This window comes from Manduca sexta, chromosome 26, assembly GCF_014839805.1.
Source record: "Manduca sexta isolate Smith_Timp_Sample1 chromosome 26, JHU_Msex_v1.0, whole genome shotgun sequence".
Classification (NCBI taxonomy): Eukaryota; Metazoa; Arthropoda; class Insecta; order Lepidoptera; family Sphingidae; genus Manduca; species Manduca sexta.
This window is the reverse complement of record NC_051140.1, coordinates 317,562-341,200: the sequence shown is the minus strand read 5'-3', so window position 1 is coordinate 341,200 and position 23,639 is coordinate 317,562. Positions and strand designations below refer to the sequence as shown.

At 36.6% G+C, this 23,639-nt stretch overlaps 1 protein-coding gene across 2 annotated transcripts; it reads right to left on the bottom strand.

The window, feature by feature from the left end:
- Positions 1-625: 625 nt before the first annotated feature.
- Positions 626-23,584, bottom strand: LOC115452216 (galectin-4). Of its 2 annotated transcripts, none has more exons than XM_030180683.2 (8): positions 23,340-23,584; positions 19,179-19,267; positions 18,813-19,020; positions 16,889-17,032; positions 16,080-16,155; positions 4,895-4,908; positions 4,310-4,468; positions 626-3,751 (listed from the first exon to the last, which is right to left on the bottom strand). In XM_030180683.2, exons 1-8 carry the CDS (start codon positions 23,364-23,366, stop codon positions 3,692-3,694), a joined length of 777 nt encoding a protein of 258 aa, XP_030036543.1. In that variant the 5' UTR covers positions 23,367-23,584; the 3' UTR covers positions 626-3,691. The 2 variants fall into 2 exon arrangements, with proteins under 2 accessions (XP_030036543.1, XP_037299247.1); XM_037443350.1 differs by lacking the exon at positions 23,340-23,584 and adding an exon at positions 23,124-23,237.
- Positions 23,585-23,639: the final 55 nt, after the last annotated feature.

Below are 23,639 nucleotides of genomic sequence, written 5' to 3'. Positions count from 1 at the left end.
TGCCTGTTAGCCAAACTATACGAAACAATGGTCAACAACACCAAGGTCTTTCTAATTATACCATGAACAAATAAAAAACTTCGCCATGTAAATATTGGAACTAATTGATTGTATTCACAACGTTCTTTAAAGCGGAAATGCAAAAGTGGGGTCCTCAAAGCAGGGTTTTTAATTTCCTGGTAAGGCTATACAATAATCCTGTACATACCAGAAGCCAACACATGGACTCTTGGTATCTTAAGTGTTTATGGGCGACACGCCGGTAATAGACATGCTACTAATTTTCGCGTATAATGTATAATAATATTAGTCCTGTATTATACCACTGCTGCACGGGCCTCCTCTGAAAGGGATTAGGCTTTACTCGACCATGCTGGCCTAGTGCGGATTGGTGACTTCACACACTTTAAAAATTCTTATAGAACTTCTCAGGTATGCAGGTTTCCTCACGGTGTTTTCCTTCACCGTTAAAGCAAGCGATAATTCATAAAGCACACACATAATTTTATAAGCAGATGTGTGTGCTTAGGTTTTGAACCTGCGCACATTCGTCTCGCAGTCCGTCCCACACCCACGCTATATGTGCCTTTTGTATAATACAAATAAAGGTGAAAATAAAACAACATTCTTATTTGACAATTTATTCTGTCGCGACATCACCCGTGTCGTAAGCCACTCTTGTGCTTTACAACTAACCTAAGGCCCCGTTCACACGACCGGCGTTCAACGCGATATAACCGCGCGTTGGATTTATCAAAAACTGCCAATAACACGTTTGAATAAAGTTAAAAATGCAATGCAAAACATTTTTTTTTAAATCTTCAATTTGGTACATACTCACGTTGAACGACTTTCATCTGCACGAGCTTGATGGCCTATCGAATGAAGCCGTGAGCGCAAGAACGACGCGTTATATTCAAATAAAAAATTATGTTATTGAAAAATCGTTTTGTCACACCACCATATCACTCACTCACTATTACAAGATTCTATTATATTTGATGTGTAAATTGAATTATACATATCACACGATAGTCGTTTTCAGTGATATCTAATAAACCTGAAAGATAAATAAATGAGAGACATTGATTTTTTTCTTATTTATACCATCATGAAAATTTTAAGTCTCATTTTTGCACCATGAGTAATGGAGCCAGTAATATGTCCTTCATTAACTTCGTAATAATCTAATTACTAAACTATTTATTATTATTTTTTTAATTTTAGAAATAAATCTATTGACAATTGCGATAAAAGAGAATTGCGTACGGACCATTCTTGCTCTCGTGACTACAATATTTCCATTATTACATAACAGATGGCGCTAAAATAAACTGATTATACCGTTAACATCGAACTCTACATTTTTATTATCTGTTGAAATAATTGTGTACCTTTATATAATTGATAAATACGATATTCCGCACTGAGAAATAGACATAAAATGATGTTTACAAATTTGTCATATTCCATAAAAAAGAACAAGTTATTTTCGGTCATAGACTAGTTATTATTTCTAAAACATATGGAAATGATAAGACGATTTTGATTCAGTTGAATCAATAAGTAAATATTTTTATTATATATACAAGAGGACTGATTTTACGCACGTTTCTAAAAAACTTAAGATTTCGAACCCGTCATACCAGCGGCTTCTCGACTATTCTAGCATGTTGATCGACTATTCCCTTATAGTACGTTGTCTACTTCTCTGTACATGTATAGTCTTAATCAATAACAATTTTTCTTCCGTTCATAAATGTTATTTTATAATCTGTTAATACAAACATACATATATTATCTAGGTACACAATATCCAGGCACTGAGCGAGACCACTAAAACACATACACAAGCGGGCATATATCTAAAAAACTCGAGACGTGTCGAAAATGGTACTCACGTATAAGGCAAATAACGACGTGTACAATTACAGTAGTAAGCAACGCGCGTATCACGCCTGCGATCTGAACGGAGCCTAATAAACAAAATAATAAAAAATAAGTAGCTAGCTGGGTCATTAATGACCCGCATCTACTGGCCTTCAATAAAAAAAGAAAATTTTAAAAAAAATACGTAAACAAAATTTTAACCCCCGATAAAACGTTCGATATATAAATTTTATTCAATTGAATAAATCTTACTTTAATATATGAAAATATATATTCGTTGACAATTAATACAAATTTATATAGAATTTATTCTTGATTTCCGTGATAACACACTTCTATAACCATTTAACATCGCGGATAGCATTTTATAAACAATTTAAGGCGCTCGACCTAATAACGAGCAGAGAAGAGCGTGTCGAACTAAAAAACCATACCATATTCAGGCGATACGGTTTAATGAGAAATATTTTAGGAAATGTGTAATCTAAGACCATTTTATTCTATACTCGTACTTCTAAAGGGTACGAGAGGAAAGAGAAGGTACTATAATTTGTGGGGGGGTTATAAATATAAGATAAAACAGTAAGTGCTTAAACAATCATTATAAATCTACGATTAATAACAATGACATACAAATGTTCTTAGTTTAAGATGAATCTGTGGGTAGAAGGGCGACTGAATTCGACAAAATGTTTATTCGAGAGCGTTGCATAATTACACTCAGAAAGTGGAACATCCGAATAAAATACAAGTATGTATCAGATAAAACATCGGGACACATTGCAAAACATTTGTGGATCACACAAACATTTGTCGTAGGTAGTACGTGCTACAAGCGGCGTCGCACGCAATAACTCTGAGACTGTCAGCTTATTTGTTAACAACTATTATTTATTTTTTAGGAGTAAAAATCTACTTCTTTCGGACCCCAAGAGAATGATGACTATATTGTAATGACAACTGAGGGAATAGTTAGTAACTCCGCACGGAGCTACGTAGTGGGGACTGGGGTTATAGGATGTTTCCAGGTGCTATCCTGGTACATGATAACGTGTAAAATTGTAATGATTATTTATATTTTAGAAATTATTTACCTTTTTATAAAATCTAAAGATTAATTTTTACACTAATATTTTTGTAACATTTCTACTATTTTTTTATATCATGGGTCATTTTTGACCCGTCCATGCTTTCACTGAGATTCCAGATAGACATGATTTAAATGCAGACACAATATATACATATTTTATAATACAATATACCAATATACAATATACATATTGAAACAATGCCCCATAATTTTATCAATAATATTGACACTTACAAAATAGGACTCTATTATTGTGCACTAAGCACAGATATCCAAGTTGTTAATATTTTATACAATAAATTGTACCACTATTCGAAGGATTTTATTTTACATACCATTTATTAAACTAATAATGAAGCCGAAAATGTTTTTATTCATCGAGAATGAAAATAATATATCGCACGCGTTCGACGGCACTGCGAAGTAATTTAAGCTAAAAGTAACTAAAGTAACCAATGTCTGAGAGGTCTGATAGGTCTGTTCATAATCAATAATGACTATGAAGTCTATGATATAGTCGAGCTGTTTCGAGACAGAAAACAATAAGATAATATGGCAATTTTCTGTTGCCATTTACCTGCTAAAAACAAACATTACAAATTAGCCCGTCTACCCATTTATCCATGTGATGTGGAATAACAATATGATTGAAAGTTTCGCTGCCAGCGCGACCACCATGATTGCCAGCAACACCAGCTTGTACAACCTGTTTCAGTCCATCCAGTCGTCGCCGCCGAAGTCGACCGTCTCCGTGAGGGAGCTCACTTGCACCTGGTGATTGTGACGATCAAGTTGAGAACGCGGGTCAATTTTGACCCAGTGACGGATCGTTATTGATTTTGCATAACATTTTTGGGACAATTTCCGTGCTAAGAGCTTTATGTAAAATTAAATAAATTGTATTTATCACTAAGATGTTTTTATTAAATAGATACGTTGTCCGAGCTCGATACTGGCAAGACAAAAGCAGGGTAATTACCCGACATTCATTTAGTCAACCTCCAACCACTATCTTTTTGTATTTTTATAAATAAAATGCCTTCCTGTGTTTTTAGACGATATACAAATTATACTCTAACTATGAATAAAAAAAACGTTTCATTTCGTACGTTAGTAATAAGTATACACTTATTTTTTTAACTAATAAATGCATTTTATTCGACTGTCATGGCGACGGGGCGATCGACGCTCGGGCCCACTCGGGCCGTATCAATGCGAGCCGCTAGGGCTGTGACTATAGTAAATACTGCACTGTTTTTATGTGCAATTTTGTTAATGTATGACGCGTCTATTTGTAAAACGTCATTGATTTATCATAATTAAACTTACCTCTTCCCTGGTCGGGCTATCGGAACTGAATCCGCCGCCAAGAGCATATCCTGCTAGACCGCCCGCGGCCAGCGCGCCGACTCCCAACCCCACCGCAGCCCCCGTGCCCAGACCGCGTCTCTGCTCAGTCTGCACGTACGTGGTCGAGCCCTCATATGGCTGAAATAAAAATACGACAAATAGAAAGATAGCTGCCACGACAAAGTTATTTTTCTTCAAATAATAGTAGCTAAATGTTGTGTGCCTGGTATTGTTAACTGTGTGTGTTTTTTTTTTCTTTTATACTTTTTTTGTTGTATTTATGTGTGTGTAGAGAAATAAATGGTTTAAATGTGATCCGCTTGACTAACGCATCTTGGAGTCGTCAAATAATAATCACTACATAGTATAAAACATAGTCGCTTTCTCTGTCCCTATGTGTGCTTAAATCATTAAAACTACGCAACGGATTTTGATGCGGTTTTTTTTAATAGATAGAGTGATTCAAGAGGAAGGTTTATATGTATAATAATAATATCCATTAAATAGCATTGCACCCGTGCGAAGCCGGGGCGGGTCGCTAGTAATAAATAAAATGTTGCTTACCGCTCCAACGAAACCTGCAACAAAACAAAATCACCCATCAGGAAAATTTTAACGTACATATTGTTTGTATTACCAGATCGCTTCAAAATCTATCTAAAAATCTAAAATGATTGTAAGTATTAGTTATTAGGCCGATTTAATAGAATATTTGATATTAATTATGTTGTGTCTTCAGAACTACGAGTGATTTTACAAAACATTGCTTGGGGAATCAAACCATATTTCAGGTCTCAGCTCGCTACCTTACCTCTTTAAATGAATAAACTTCTTACTATTATCAAGTAATATCAACGGCTGTAATGCTAATTGACTTTAGTATTTATTTTTATCTTCATGTACGGAGCTTCGTCGTATTTCTACAACAATGTCGATCGATTCATTGGTGTTTACTCACTTCTTATGCTTTAAAATAATTGTTTAAAAACACCCTAACCCATTCCGTCACCGGAGACAAAAAAACAACTATTTAGATTGCCTAAATTGATACATAATGTATGAAGTCCACTCCGGACACACTCCGACAAACATTAGCGACCCTAAACGACGCGAGGTCCCATGCGAAAGCAAAAAGAAACAGACGCGAGGCCCCGGGCAGAGTAAAAACGTTCCCCTGCTTTAACAGTTTCGTCGGTAAGATCGTAAAAAAAACGTCCTGCGAGGCACCGCGCGAGGCGCCAGGTGGTTGCCCGGTTCGCCTCCCCCAAAGGCCGCCTGCCTCTGCCGAAAAAAAAAGGTACATCTTCTCTACTCCACAGTACAAGATGTTTAAACATACTTGTCGGCATATGCCCGGAGCGGAGTATCATTAAAAAAAACTAGGTTCAAAAAACACAGGAAAATACCCTGATTCGAAAGTCGAAATACGTGTATAACTAAATATTTCGAAAAAAAATAGCTTCGGTCAATTAACCTTACAGCCGGCGATAATTTCACAAGTAATGTAACATCATACTCACCTTACAAAAAATAGTTCTATTTGCTTTAAAATATTTTTAATCGATAATTAATTTTACTTTATCACATAAAGTAGGCAGTGTTCGTGCTGGGTTACATTAAATTACCCTTACTTCGCTGTAGTCGAGCTAAGTTTTAATTGATGGGACTATATGTTATTAAATCTTTGTCTACGTAGCTTCGTATAAAACTTATCTACGTTTACAATAATGAAGTAAGTTCTTAACAAAAAATAAAATATGTAAAACATATAAGCTACATCCAATTCAATTAAAAATTAACATAGAATATCACTGTTAGTATGTAAAATATAAAAAATCGTAATGCTTGAATCAGTCTATGCTGAAGTTGTATGAGAGTAAATCTATATATCAAAACTCGACTACTTCACAGTAAAGTATCCTTCAAAAATTAAGTACAAATGTAGTGTGTGTGGTGCTGAAGTAATTAACTTTTTCTTTATTCAATTAGGAGTCTAATGGAGTACTCACAAACAATGAAGATTTTAGATTATAAAATACTAAACGACACTGTGCTGCCCCTATCAAGGTCTTAATAAACGTACCGTACGGTGCGTACGGCCGTAATACGTAGAAATTAGACTGCCTCGGTGGCGTAGTTGTATTATGATACGCCTGCAGTGCTGAGGTCGCGGGTTCGATCCCCGGATCGGGGAGTAATATTGGATTTTTCTATATCAGCCCGAAGTCTAGAAAGAAATACTGGCGAAAAGTGGGTGCACCAGGTGTGCCTGCCTACCCCTTCGATTACGAAAGGCGTGAGCTTGTGTGAGTACCTAGAAATCAGCTTGATGATAGTGTTTGAAACTATAGAATAGCATACATTAGCACGCTGCTCATTGGAGGGAATCATGAATAACGCAATAATCCATTAATTTACTGGAAAAACAGGATATAATATATAATAATTTATCCTTCAAAGTATTTCACAACAAACGTCGGATTTTCCAAAATAATATGAGCAATCAACCTTCTCGGTATTTATTAATAAATGAGGATATACAAATAAAAATACCAATAAGTGAAAAAACATTTTAATAACTGTAAAATATTAAATATCAACATACATTATGGTATACAAATTTGTTTATAGCCAGAAACATTTAAGGCGACGCCACGAACATAAGACCAAGACAAAAATGACCCACATCCCAACAAATGCATTTTAAATGCAAACGAAATATATGTAACCACCAATTAACGTGTTTCTATTTTTTTTTATTTTTGCAAACTCTTTGTTATCAATGTGACGAAATAGGACGTTTCACTGGGCGGGTCATAAATGACCCACCGTATACAAGAAAAAATTATGAATCCACTTCAAAGTACATAATACGATAATTAAACATGAAAGCCTAATTAGTTATACAGAGATTCTAAATATTACAAAATCTTTATCGTGGTACTACTTACCACGGCACAGAAACATTCCAAGAAATAACACTCGACTCCCAAAATACCTAATATATAAAACATTTTTGGCTCAATTTAGTTTTTAGAACATATTCGATTATTACTAGCACAACATGAATATCGATAATTATTGGTTAATTAACTAAAACACTGTGTTAAATATTTTATTTGTCAAAATTATCAAATTGTAGGCGACAAAGTGCGTGTTGTAAAGGATATTTTGCAACATAATTAATTATGGGTCTATGGTACGACGCAAGCGCATGAGACTTTTTTTTTTAATGCTTCATCACCTACACTTCAGTGGACGTTAAGTTATTCATGAGTAACTTGTACAAAGGATATTATTCTATAAATTTTAACAATCAAACCGAAAGTAAAAAATATTTTTTTGTAATAGTGTTTGATTCAGACTAATAAAAATAAACAATTATCTTCTTATATGAAACTTCAAAAATAGGTATTAGTTTAGATCGCAATAATCAGAACATAAAAATTACACAAAATGCAAGCAAAAATATTATAAACCAGTGCCATGTGCAGTACAAAATATATCTCCAATATTTTTTTAATACATCGATTTTAAAAACTAAATTTGTTACCAATCCCTGCACCATTTTGATACTTTTGACTTTAAAATAATAGAGAAAATTGCACATACAAAACTATTTGATTCAATTGCAAATCAATATATATCCGTAGAAAACGAACTGAAATATTTATACATAATGATTGTAAGCCACTTGCCGAAGCAAAGTCGAATACAACTCAAGTTGAATCGACCAGGCACAACTAAGGTTACATTTGAGTCTAGATTTAAATCAGGCAACCTAGATCCGATAGCGGTGGCGTGTGTATTGAATAATTTAGTTTTTGAAATCGATTTTTGCTTACATAGAAATTTAAGCAACATACATTTTACAGTTTGAAACCTTCACGTTGCTTCTGTGGATGGATAAATTTGAAATTGACTCAGATTGGGGTTGACCCCACAATAAAAAAAATTGCACATTAAGTACAGCCCCAAAAGCAGAGCATAAATGAAGTTTTCTATGCCGGCAAATGAAAGCTATCTTCAAATATAATACCCGAAAAAATGTTTATAATTTCAGACGCATTAAATTGACAATACTTTTAGGAATTGTCCTTATATTATAATTATATTGATTATTACAGCACGCAATATAAAAAACAGTATGTGGAAAAAAGGATCTAATCCACATTTCAATAAAGAACAATTTGGTGGAGATCTCTTAACTTGACGTTTATTTAATGCATGGAAAAATATAATTATTACTGAACAAAAAGGATGACATCTTAAAAATATAAAAAAAAAAAACCAAATGAATTAAATAAATGTAAAAAAATGGGCATTCTTATTAAATTAAGTTTGTACAAAGCCCATTCTCGTTCTCAAACCCCCATTTTCGAAAAAATTAGTAGTTATGACACCGGCAAAGTAGTTAACATGAAAATTGTTCTAGTAAATAATAACGGGTATTTGTAGAACTTGTCGTATACCCACATTTGAAGCAACGCGAAGATTCATAAAAGTGTGTGATTTTTACTTTTTTTGAAAACATAGTATTTAAAAATTTCTTACAAAACTAATATAATAAATGTTGGCTTGAATATCTGTCTGTGTATTGTATCACCTTACAAGGCACCTGCAAAAGATATTTTTATGTATAACATTTTTTTTAAAAATGAGTGAATTATTTGAATGCTCTATTTATTTTCAAGGCTAAATATACGTTATTACTGTCTTAAACCCATTGCTGGGCAAAGGGCTTCCCAAATTTCTCATGGCTAGTGGTGTTTGGAACCCTAGTAGCACCGTTTGTAGGTCTGTGAGGGATACCACATCCATTTAAGGGTTACATAGTTACTTTAATCTAATACTTATTTTAAAGTATGTATTCAAGCAACCGCTTGGGTGAGTTTGAAAACAACTATTAAAGCAAGCCGTTATTACTTTTGTAAGCGAATAAAGATGTGGCCAAGCAACGGGCCGAAAACCCTCTTTGGCGCAGTCTTCTTGCACTTTAACGTGATTTATTGTCCCATAATAAGTAAGGGGAAGCCTTTGCCCATCAGTGGCTCATATTTATGAATACTTTGAAATACTGTACCTCGTGTAACACCTCTATAAGCTGGCACAAAAGCGCTCAGTAGAAGCCTGTGTTCAAATAAAACGAAAACAATTAATGGCGGCGAAATTTGTACACAAAAAAAATAGGTGACGTCACAACTAAGCGAGTAGTAGCTTCTATTGGGTCCTAGCAATTGCTCACGGCGTCTTCTGATGTGTTTAATATCCGATAGAATAACGTATCACGTGAAAATATTGGTCTAGGTTTGGTACAGCGAAACATGTTCTGAGCACAGCGCCTTTTTTGACAAGTGTACGACAAAGTGACCCCACAACACCTGATGGTAAGTGGCGTGGGGTCCGATAGAATGTCGACTGACGAGAGACAACCCTCGTGGTCGACACAATTATACCGGCCCGTTAGAACCGGATATACACAGGCTGATCCCGGTACTCGACATTCACGTGGGCCATTATGGCGGGTTTTAAAACCTTGTGTACGGTGGTCGCCACCAGGGTGGATATAAAATATATCCTACCACCAGTAAAAGCGTACCTATCTTGATAGAGAAGCAAGATTTTGACGACCGTAGAGACGCAGTCTTACTTGCGGAAATTCTTTGGATTACACTACGCTCCTTTATCATCGTGCAATTCAAACACATTTCCGACGCAAAATAGGGACCCAGATGGACATTAAATAAATGAACTGACGAAAATTTTGAAACAATTTAACAGTATTTTCTTATTTACAAATAAATTTTAAAAAGTTTTGTACACGGTGACAGCTCTAGGTATATGGAAATTTTAGTTATTACTTTTTAATTAATTTAACAATTTATTATTTTAATAATTGTGTCTATAAAATGAGAATTCTCATTCCGGAACGATTATTCCCTTTTATTATAAAAAAAGTATATTAATACGAATATCAGTTATTCTAATCATAATAACAAAAAAATATTTTTTTTTACCATGGAAGAACCACCACTGTCTGCCAAATGTTTAGTAAAGCAAAAACAAAATTGGTTAGTAACAAGCCAACGCGTTAAAAGCTATGCAATAAAGTCAATTATTTTCATGTAAACTCTTTGGTTCATTAATCAGGGAACATTATTCCTCAATACTACATTTGAAATGAAAAGGAATGTAAACACCCGCAGACACACCATAAACATTGGAACACACAACCGAGAAATGATGGAACCGCGCCATATTACATGAATTGACAGCACCGTTATTAGATGTACGGTCGCGTATGAATACAATGTATGCATTCATGATTATTTCTCGTTACCACCACCAAACACACCATCACCACAAAAACCTCTAAGAACCAAACGCCTCAAAACTTACCTGACCACCACTACACAGATATCAAATATTTGTAACCGTAAATTTTCATATTAAGCACTGGTTTTTAAATATAATCTTTAACCCCCTTATTCATAAACGTTTTTTATCTAAGGACGGAGTAAAGCTGTGATAACAAGCCTGTTTCTCAGTGCCCAACGGCACTGAGAAATAGACATAGGGCCGTTGTGATTGGTTATTATTGTTGTATTTCAATATTAGCCAATCACAACGGCCCTACGTCTACGCACTGCGAATACTGCCATGCCGTCAGCACTGAGAAACAGACTTGTTATCACAGCCTTACTCAATCGTTCGATAAAAAACGACTATGAATAAGAGGGTTAGTCTTTTAAATAATGTTAAATGTAAATTCAAACAATCGAATTAATGGCCATGACATGGGACATGTTCTATTTTTATTTTTGCACCATGACGTAGCACCCGACCCAAAATTGACCCATCACCACAAAATATCAAAAAAACTGAAGACGCTTGTCACAAAAGCCAATCTTTGTCTAACATATTTATGATTTCGAGCTTCAAACTAAAGAAATCATGTTTCTTATCATTACAATGTCTTCAAAGTTCAAATACTAAATGATTTTTAGTAGGTAGTCATCATTGATGCATTACAATTTAAAAATGTACTGGGTCAAAAATGAACCTATGTGAAGAAATTTGTCGTATTAAAAAATTAGAACAAGAACACAGACTTTTAAAACACTAAATATCAATATCATAAGGTTTTACTTATTAACTTATTTACACTACGTCTACCATTGCGGGGACTTGTCAAATATTACATATTTGAACTAGCTTGCTCAGTGATATTTACACTCGTACATAATACTGACCTTGAACAGTAATGTTAAGGAATGGGTCAAAATTGACCCAAGGACAGCAAGGGTCAGTGAGTGGACACTTATTTGGTGCGTTTTATATACAACATAATAACTTACCTTAAATCACTATACAGACATAGAAATGCACTTTCACTCGCGGAATATTCAAAACAGTTAAATTATCACTCAGGTCTCTCTTACATTACGATACAGACGGCTAAAACGGACTGTATTCCACGCAAGTCTGGTTGAGTTCCTACAAATTGTTCTTCGTAATACATTGTATATTACAACTTGAAAGCTATAAAACATACTGAGATTTGAGACATGACCTTATTAACAGATTTTATGAATTTTATTAAAAAGTGCTAACACTTATTTTTTTTTTGTAAATATATTTTTTTCTATGTGCCAAAAATCCTACATAATTTATATGAATAATTTTTGATAAAGAATTTTGCTGTTTTATCTCTGATATAAATCAGTCTGAACTTGGCTGTACAGATTTCAACCCGTGTCAAATACGTATAGATGGCGTACTGACAGCCCATGTAGAATATCAACTCGTCCAAGTGCAACCTCCGTATGTACCATAAGGTAAAAACTGACCTACAGAATAAACAGTGTAACAATAGAAACATTTAAAATTAGAACAAATATTGGAAAAAGAACGTTAAATAAATATATACCGCATTTTAATTAGGTATTTTAAATTTAAAAAATATTATTTTATTTAATATAAAAAAACAACATGTACCGTAAAATTACCAAACGGTTAGAAACATGATAAATCGGAAAATTTAAAAAAACGATCTGAGTTAGGAAAACAGTACACAGTGAGTGACCGCTTATAAAAAATAAATCACAGGTTATTAAATTCAGAAAATGTTGAAATATAATTACATTTTGGATTCCTGACAAGGTTTTCCTGTGAACTCGACGATCATACCTTACAAATTATAATTCATTCTAAGAGCTAACAAACTGTGTCCTTAATGACAGGCGGTTATATCTGGCAGAGAATTAAACATGGTTTCTATTTAAAAGTAGTAAATGGTGTGGGTGTTTTTGGGATCTAACTCGTAGTTTCTGATCGACACAAACAATTAAATTTGTTTATATTAAATTAATTTTTAAAGCTATGTAATTAAAGCATAAAATCTTCTGCACAACATACCTCGGGGTCGCGCATACATACCCCTAAAAAACATGCAAAACTGACCATATCTACAATTAACCGAAACTAATTTCAACTGAAATTAAGCGATGTATTTGATTAAAATATCAAAATGGAAATGTTAACACAAAATATTCAATAGTTCCACATCATCTTGAGTCCCGATCTCACACTTGAGTTGACGCTACATACGATTTATATGTAACGAGGGATTTTTTATAATGATTTCTTATGTTTACGCGAATGTTAGACATTGAAAATAAAAGTATTTAACGGATTTTTTCGCGGTTTTTATATTATTATTTTCTCTCGACGTTTCAACAGCTAATATTTTAAAAAGTTGTATTTTTGTAAAATTTACTTTGACTTTACGGATGAACAACACCTCAGTCCCCCCCGTGACCATGAAGGCTGCAAAGTCTTCGAAACGTCGGGAGAAAATAATAATATAAAAACCGCGAATAAATCCGTTAAATACTTTTATTTTCAATGAGGGATTTTTTGTGGAATGAAGTATTCAAAACCCGAAACACATATTCGGGACACGTACATTTCTATGGTGCAGTGATCGGAACCATGGTATTTTATAAAACCGACTTATCACGCTCTACACCAGAGACTCTCACTCAGCCAAACAGTCTGAGCTCCACATTAATAGATGCTACTCAATTGTGCTCTTAAGTGAGTGGGATATCAGCTTAAAACACTGTGAAATTGAAGTCAGTATCTTAAGATCTGAACCATTAAATTAACATATATATCAACATCTCAAACGATATCCTAAATCAAAATACATGACACAATTTTGACAGCAGCCTTGCTTATTAAACAGCGCCGACTCAGCTGAGAACAGGCGCTTAAGTGACAGCTGCTACTTAAGGTACTATTCAACTATGAGATTGTTTTTTTAATACAGCTCCGAGTTAAAACTGTTCGCTTAATTTCAATCGAAACACTCAACAAACAGAAAATATCAATGTTAGTGTATTAGTAAGTACTAGATAATATACGAATAATAATAATACTGCAAACCACAAAAAATATTACTTATAAACACAAAAAAAAAAAAAATCAGTTCCCTCGAAAAAAAAAATAATTAAAAAGCTATATAGCACAAGCAGGGTTTATGATTATCCATTTAGTTATTAAAAATTATGGACATAGTGTCGGCACGTAACTTCAACGCTGACTTCAATTCCTATTGTATGTACGCCTTATTCGCTTTTCAGAGGCAGGGAGAGGACCGATACTCTTACTACGCCAGCTATGTTATTTTTGTGTTTAGGCGTACCTGCAGTACACCAGGGGAAACCTGTAAATGACACACTTCAACACCAGGGGAAACCTGTAAATGACATAATGGAATCCCCTGGCCTAGCGACTGCACTAACCCGATGGAGAGTGGGGAAGGAAATGGGGGACGGATAGGAATTTTCTAGGAATGGCAGAAGGGAAAATAGGGGAAATGTTCGCAAGCCCTTATAGGGCTCAATTATAAATTATAATCACGAGGAATACACTCTTGATTGTGTACATATAACCGCGACAAATGTCCCCTCGTGAATGCGTGTGGAGACCGAGCGCACAAGAATTACCTGGGGGTGGTCGCCGGCTATCTTAGGCCCCAATTATAGGCAACGGACCTGACGCCATTTAGAAGGAATCACTTAAATTGTTGGTTAACAAGGGGCAAAATGGAATCCATAAAGATAAAAAAAAAACAGTTTTTTTTATAGCTTTCAATGACGTGACGAGCTTGCCGTTCGCCTGATGGTAAGCGATACGACCGCCCATAAACAGTAGAAACACCATCCAACACTTTGGATTACAAAGTATTGGTATTCCACAGCGCTCGCATCCGAGATATGAGATCTTAAGTCTTATTATGTCCAGTAGTTACACTGGCTACATTGTCCTTCAAACCGGAACACAACAGTGACTACACACGGGTGCTCAGCGGCAAAATTAGTCGGCATTGTGGTGGTACGATCAGCAACAAAAGTCGATGAACAGATACTAATTTACAAAACACCTGAACATTGAAAGGGATCATAAATCACTTACCAAAGAAGAGTACAGATTAAGGTTATCATTTCAATATGGATACCATAGTAAAGGATTTGCTGAAAAAAATATGAAAAAGAAACTGACGTTTACGTTGAATCCTTCGAATCTCCTGCCAGAATAATTTTGAAATTACACATTTGTTCCTTAAACCAGCCAGTGCTCTATAAAATAGGATGTTTAAAATGTAACTAACCTATTCCTATTAATGTTATAATATTACTTACTAAAGTATTATGATGTTTTGTCCATACTTAAAAATTTATAATTCTAGTTATTAACTTCAATATATACTATTATAATAAACCTGAAGAGTTTGTTTGTTTGAATGCGCTAAACTCAGGAACTGCTTAATCGATTTTGAAAATATTTCCCTAATAGGAAGCTACATTACTCTTAAGCGCTATACGCTACTTTCTATCCTGGGTAAATATAAAGCAAGACTTTAGTCCTTGAAAAACTTTCACGCAGGCGGAGTAGCGAGCCAAAGCTAGTATGTTACAACCTAACAATTTAATTGAAATTCTGGACAGTTGGAAAAAAAATTGTATATAAAACAAAGAATTTGCTAATTTCAGCCACATTTGTACTTATTACAGATCATAAATAATTGTCGCTAGTAATGTTTAGCAGTGAATAGTTTGACGGAGTTCAGCTACTTTTGTAGTTCAATTATGACAAGTTGTTTTGTATTTAAATTAATCAGTAACTTATGGTAAATGATAATGATTAGGAAATATTGGAAACAAATTATGTTCAACGACTTCTGTTGCTGACTGTACCTACCCAGGTAGATTCTCACATATGAGAGACCTACCACCAGTAATATTAGTATAATTTATCAGACGCAATTCCGTCACTACAGTTTGTTACACTAGTAATGGGCATACATCGTCATATTAATATGACGCTATCCTGTAATTAGAGAACAGGTTACCATACAACCTGTACGTCCGAGGTTATACTGATGGCAATTTAAAAGGATCAAACGAGCGTGGTTCCTGCCTAGCTGTGTGTTAACGCAGAGCTAATTTTATTATAATAGTGTTCAATATCGCTAGGAGTCCTTGTATATATCCACTCTACAACTGTCGAGCGATGAAGCTGCGTGCCAATACATTTTTTTTTAATATTAATACATACTTATTTTTTTATAAAACGAAATAAAAATACCCGTGCCATATTTTACATCCCTTCATATACAATAAGTCCAATATGAATTAATTAATTCTAGACCTTAATTCTATGTGTGTTAGGTCTCACGTACCTTGAGGAGCTCCGTATCCTGGCGCGCCGTATGCCGGCGGGGGGACGCCGTACGAGGCGAATGCCTGCTCCGATTGCTGCAAGGAGACCAATTTTTACTCCCCGTTTTTTTTTATATAAGGGGTCCCATAGAATGTCGACTGACGAGAGATCACGCCTCGACAGTCGACACAATTATGCCGGCCTGTTGGAACCGGATATACACAGACTGATCCCGGAACGCGACACACTTACGTGGATCACTATGGCGGGTTGTAACAAATTGTTTACGGTCGCTATCCGGGCGGATATAAAATATATCCTACCACCAGCAATGATCTTCCACTGTGTTAATCTTTACTTTCATTCAAATTTAAGCCTTGATGTAAGTTTTTCTTATTAATTCATGTGTTGAAAAAATCTCAATAGTGCATATATGAAATAATATATTTGAACCTGTTAAATGTTATACATTATTTAGATTCCGTCAATATTAACTCTACCACCAGTTCGGAAAGTAATTCTCTCCAGAGAAGAACGAACATGAGGCTCTGGTGTTGTTCTTTTGCAAAATCTCTCTCTTTTAAAAATGCAATGACTTCTTCTTTGTTTAGGCCACTTCATATAATATGTGGCTCGTATTTACAATTCCTATACGCACAATCCTCTAAGGAATCACATAATTTGGTCTAAAATTTTCCAATATATACCCTTAAATCCCCACAAGCATGAGGTATTATGTATCAAAATTGTCAAGTCACACAAGTCATGGCTAATAATTTTATACAATCGTCCAGGGTAATCCAGATTACACGCCAGGGGAACACTCACCGCGTACATCTGCGTGGGCGGCGGCTGCGCGCCCTCGAACCCGATGAACTGCACCATCACGTCGCCGTCGACCGTGATGTGCGACACGCGCTGGTACGGCACGCGGTGCGGGAACTCGCAGAAGTGCATGCCGTTCAATGCCACCTGCACGTGTCGATATCCATATAGTCGAGTTACGTGACACGTGATAAAGAAATATAGGTAGCAGAGTAATTATTATGTGATTTTGTATGTGTTGTTGTTTTTTGAATAAACTTTATCTTATAGGGCCATTCAAGTATTACGTAACGCAATTTTTGTACGCCCCTTTTTCCTGTACGCCCCTCCCCCCCCCCTCCCTCAAAAAGTTACGTAACTAAAATTACATTTTTTCCGCAAAATACCGAAAAATCTATAAATCCTTTGTTATTATTTTAAAATAAAAAATCCAATGTTACATAACGCGTTGTAAGACCCCCCCCCCCCTGGGCACGCCACGATAGCGGCGGTAAGTCCCCTCTTCGAGGTGTGGCTGACGAGACGTCACGGCGTCCTCTCATTCCGGACGACGCAGGTACTGACCGGTCACGGCTGCTTCGGCAGGTACCTGTATCGGATCCGGGTGGAGGATACGCCCGCGTGTTTGTACTGTGCGGATCGGCCGGAGGACACGGTGGAGCATACGGTGGAGGTGTGCCCAGCTTGGGCTGAGCACCGTCGTGTTCTCACAACGGCCATCGGTGGCGGAGACCTCTCGCGTCGGGGCCTGGTAGAAGCCATGCTCCGGGGCGAGAGAGTGGGACGCAGTCACCTCCTTCTGCGAGGACATGATGCTCGCAAAGGAGGTGGCGGAACGGATACGGCGCCAAAGCGCCCAACGTCCCATCCGCCACGGCAGACGCACAAGACGCGGGCGTCGAACGTCTGCTGAGGATCGTCGGCCTCCGTAGGCGCAGACCGTCAGGTGACGAGCATTGGGTAGCTCGTCGCCCGAAACACCCCAACGGCCCGTGTGTACGGCGCGTAGTGTTCCACGCGCGCCTCGAAGAGCAGTGTCAGCATAATTTGCGGGGCCCTTTAGGGCCGGTGCCTGCCTAGGTCTCAATGCCACCGGATCTTGGACCTAGGCACATAGGCAAAGGATGGGAACACCGTGGGTTCTTAGTCAGTAAAAGTCTGACACGCTCTCCCGCCCATCCCAAGGCGGGAGATAGTCAACTGACGATTTACCTACGTAAAAAAAAAAAAAAAACGCCCCCCCCCCCGGGCCTGTAACGCATCGTAGCTTTTTAAATGACCCCTCCCCTCCAAATTACGTTACGTAATACTTGAACGGCCCCTATCTTATTACACATTTACGCTTTCAATCCCCATAGGGTTAGGCAGAAGTGCAACTGGTGCGCTCACTTCCCGCCGTACGTATTCCTTCCCGTGATATGATAGGGGAGTCCCATGCGAGCCTCTTGTTATAGTGGGCACAAATTTCAGACTCCTGGTTGATATAGAGTAAAAAAACCCAATATCACTTTGCCCAATGCGGGGATTAAGGCCGAGGGTCCAGCACTGCAGCCGTACCGCAATACAATAACGCCACCGAGGCAGTATAATTAATTGAATGTAAAGACGTCCGTGACTAGCCAAACAATGAGATTGGATTTTAATCGAAAGTTCCACATAAAAAACTTGAGTACATATTTTTTGACACTCATCATGGTCCAAAGCGGAAAATGCAACAACAGAAGATACATGCATACAACAAAAGATGGGTACAACATTAACTCATAACTATTGCCTAAATACTTGTCAACAACACAGGACTTTTACCCTATTGCACTTTAAAAGCTACCACGACTTCTGTATCACAGGTACCAAAGTTTAAAAATACTGACTCCAGGGAGTTATGGCGCTGTTTTAGAGTACAGCATCAATGAATTCTGATAAATACCTTGATGGACTGTGGCTCGCAGAGTATGAGCGCTTCAAACGACTCTCCCCTGGAGAGCGGCATGCCGCCGGAGGTCTCCTCCACGCCCCAGTTCATGGCGGTGAGGTGGTTGCGCACCACGCACATCTCCATGAAGCGGAAGTTCAGGTGAAGAGCGATGTCGTCGCGCGGATCCGTGTTGGGACCGCACTGCAGATTGATCGCGAATCTGGGGAGATAGCAGATCAGTTGAAGTCACGCTAGAGTGGGAGCAAAGACCGAGTTTTTTTTTAATTTCTGGTATGTTGCTGCAACATTGGTGATAATTATGTTATTGCACGGCTACATGCACCAAGGTAATAAAGATTAGTAATTGGGCAACCTTACCTCTGTGCACCAGGCGGTGTGTTCCCCTGCACCCTGATCATACGGCCGGGGAACAGACCCCACGGGATCGGGTGCACGCATGGTATCACCTGGAACAAACATTAACACTATAACCGTGATGTTTTTACCCTGGCGTTCTTTTTTATTTATAAATTATATTATCTTTTAATGGTTATCAGATAACTATGTTTTCTTTGCAAAGAGTCTTCTTGTGAAGGATTATTTATAAATAGGGAACTTCATTGAATGATATTGACCTCCTACAATTCCATTGACGGCACGAACACGACGCCCAAGACTGAACATTCGTGCTAAACACGAATTTAAACCGCCGCTCAACTAAATCCATTTAAAAATCAGTTAAATTTAAAACAACATTGGGAATGACCAAAACGCATGACGCACGCAATGATCAGCCTATAAAGTGGCCTGACTGTTCCAGAATGATTCACTGTGAATCACAAACATGTATTTTAAAATGGTCACAAAATTAACCAGCCCATTTATATTGAACATTAAGTCTACTTCATTATCGTCCTATTTATTAAAAATACCAGCTTACAGGTTTTTTTCAAGAAAAATAAATTCCGTTTGCTCAAACTAGGATCCACATAATTTACTCCATAAGAGGTCGCGCCTACCAAATTGCTTGTTTTTGTTTGGGCGTTGATTTAGAGAGCAGTATGTGTATCGATCGCTTGGTGACGGGCGCCAGTATTCCCCTGGCGCGTGACGTCACACGCCAGACCGTTCGTAAACCGTAGAGTTTATATAACACTAGCCTTTCTACACGACACTAGCTGCGTGAAAATCTTTATCCCGCTTCCATCCTGTCTCATAATTAGGTGTCAATCCTTGGCTATTTTTCCTTTCATCCAAATCCATTAGAGGCATAGACTTTCACGACTATAATAGTACGATCTCCTATTGCATTATTATTCCCAATTATTTTATCGTGTATCCGTGATAAAATATATTATAATTCCCCACCCAGTAACGACGATAACTTTATTTTTCTTTATATTACTAAGAGTGACGAGAAGAGCCCACCGTTCGCCTGATGATAAGCGACACTACCGCCCATAAACAGTAGAAACACCATCCAACACCTTGAATTTCAAAGTATTGTGTGGTATTCCCCTGCGCTCGTCATCTCGAAACATGAGATGTTAAGTCTCATTATGTCCATTAGTTACACTGGCTATTATGTCCTTCAAATCGGAACACAAATGACTACACACTGTTGCTTGGCAGCAGAATTAGACATTGCAGTGGTACCTTCGATAATCACACGCCCGAGACAATTCTTATGCCGATTGCGCGCCCACGAATGGGTTTTTTTTCGCGTTTTTTTCGCGGTCCTAGGCACAGTTAAAGGTGTATCCCTCATGGTTGGAAATACTGAGGCCTACAAGGGCTAACGAACGTTTCCCCTCCTCCCCTCCGCTGATCCTAATAAGTTCTCATCCTTCCTCCTCTCCACCTGACCTCAGCAGTATAGCGTACGCAGATTTCCCCGGTGAAAACTACAGAGATGACTACTCTAAAAAAATCTAGACAATCAGGATTGTGCTTTGCGGAACCGAACACACAACCTCCATCGTAACAGCCTGATCCGCCAAGCCATCGGCGCTTGATGACATCATCCCATAATGTCGCACACTTGACAACGGGTTACGTTTAATGTCATGACACACAAGTTCATTATTTACACAACAGCAGATAACGAAGATTAAAGTGAAATGTTGTTAAACAAATTGTTTTATCACGAATAATAATTGGCTATAGCTGAGACAACAAGAATGATCATTTTCTTTATACTTAACTAGCTGTGCTCGCGGCTTCCTCCGCGTCGAATCAGTGTGCCACAAAGTTTTCCCGCGTAAATCGCGACCAACGAGATTTTTTACAACCACGCTAGCTCTTCAGCAGTAGTCGTTATATTTCAGTCAATTTACATAAAACCGTAATGTATTAATCTAAACCTTCCTCAAGAATTGCACTATCTTATAATAAAAACCGTACAAAAATTCGTTCAGTGGATTTTGCGAAAATCGATCACGTACAAGCAGACAGCTTTTGGGGACTTTGTTTTATAATATGGATAGATGTCGAGATGAAAGTAGGTAATCTATAACAATTGCATTGGGATGAAAACATTTTTTTTTACTGACATGATAATGTGACCCAACAGCACCTGATGGTAAGAGTAGTGGGGTCCAGTAGAATGTCGACAGACAAGAAATGATTAACCTTCGACAGTCAATACAATTATGCCGGCCCATTAGAACCGGATATACACATGCTGATCGTGGAATGCAAGATACTTATATGGGCCACTATGGCGGGTTTTACCAACTTGTGTATGGTGGATGATAAGAGACTGACAAAGAGGATATATATAAGACGAATGTGCATTGAAAAGTGGGTAGGGGTTGACCACACTAAACCTTTGAACATAAGTATCTGACATTCTTAGTAAAGGCTAGGTCAAACATACCTTGAACTGCCAGGAATGTATGAAAAGCTGTATGAATGTGGAGGAGAGAAGTTTGCCAGAATCGTGCAAAATGGCAATCCATAGTCTCTGCCTACCCCTATGGGACAGAGATGTGATACTATGTATGTATGTAAAAATGGTACAAATCAAAGTCAAAAAGTTGTATTAAATTAGATAATCTAATGACGGTTGCATCTTTTTAAGCCAAACATTAGCACTATCCAAGAAATAGCCAAGTATACACTTATGATAACCATAAAATTTTATTTATCTTGATATTAGCACTAATCAAAACAAGGAAAGTTGGTATATTTATTTATTAGAATCTTATCTCTGGAAATATTAATGGACCCTAAACGTATTCTCTAATACAGCATCCTTACAGGAATGGAATGTATAAGTCAACCCACAAAATGTTCTACATTATTTAAATTCTATTAAAATTTACTCTACCACCAGTGTGAAAAGCGGTTCGAACCAAAGAAGAATGAGCAAGCAACAGAACTGTCACCCTATTCCAAATTATTATAAGTATATTTTATTTGTTTTGATTTCCAAGTGGTTATATATTTTTTATATTTTATTATTAAAGTTTAAAGATAATTTCATGAGAATGAAAATGTAAACAGACATTATTCTTCGATCATTTATTATTTTGAATTACTGTGATTATGATTTCTTATGTTTATGCGAATGTTAGACATTAGAATAAAACTATTGAGTTCAAGACACTGCGAGTTCATTCTGCATGGATCGGTATCAACAGTAAAATAAAAAAAAAATACAATTGTAAAATGTACATAAATATTGTAACTGACTTTTTGGATGACCAACACTACAGTACTTGTGACCACGAAGGCTGCACAGTCTTCAAAATCTCACGAGAAAATTATAACATAACAAGCGCAATAAAATCAGCTAAATAGTTTTATTTTACTGTATCTTATTTTTATGTGAGTTTAATGTTGTTGTTTAAGATAGTTAAAGTTACATTTTAAGAGAACTAGTAGATAAAAAAATTTAAAGTGAAAATCATATTTCGTAACTGTAGTTTTTGTAATGTAAATTTTTCGAGTAATTATTTTATTTATTTAAATATAAGACACACCAACGATTTATCACAGAAAAATACCAATGAAGGATCCACAATATAAGGTACTTATTCTAGGTGACAAATCTTTACAGGTGTATACAACACTATTAACTAAATATATTTTGCAGCTTTCATAGTGAGATGATCGGTGTGAAATAAATACATGCTAACTCTTTAATTGGCGAAGTACACACACAGATAGTTTTCATAAATTTCCCGTTAAGAAAACAATATTGGGGAAACCCAAGAAAAAACCAAATCCAAAAAGATAAAGACGCTTACATCATTTACCAATGAATGTATTGAGCAAGAGGAAGTTAAAACAACACAATTGGCGACAAACGTAACGTACCGTTGCCTGTATAAGGAAAAATCGACCTTCGAAAAACTGTAAGCGACACATTTAAAGGGACATATTAGGGTGCCGAGAACGTCTTATTTCAACACAACTTGTGTTATTTACTTAACGTGAAACGTATGTAATCACACGATATTGTTCTTGACGCCCTTGAACGACTGAAAAGACGTCGCAACACATTTTTTTCAGCGATAAATATATACTACATACCGGGTTGTAGATCGGTTGAGCTGCCATTGTTTACGATATTGTAACCACAGGTTGTGTAGGCGAACTGTATTAATATGTCTGTACAACGCTCTATTGGGATATTACACTTATTTACTAAGCGCCGGATACGCCTTGCGCTTTAAATTACACAAAATGAATACTTCTCAATTCGTAATGCGTCATACGTCACTTGTCATATGACAGCAATAAAAATCGGTTACGTTTTACAAATTCTTCTACTTTCCTATTAGGATTAAGACAAAGAGAGCATATTAAATTATTATACAATAGAAGGAATTA

Coding starts and splice junctions, on each gene's coding strand:
- LOC115452216 (XM_037443350.1), bottom strand. CDS start 23,174: ATGTGTCGCTTACAGTTTTTCGAAGGTCGATTTTTCCTTATACAGGCA. Junction 19,268..23,123: donor TTTTCCTTATACAGGCAACG/GTACGTTACGTT, acceptor TGTTTGTTCCAG/GTGATACCATGCGTGCACCC. Junction 16,156..16,888: donor CGCCCACGCAGATGTACGCG/GTGAGTGTTCCC, acceptor GTCTCCTTGCAG/CAATCGGAGCAGGCATTCGC.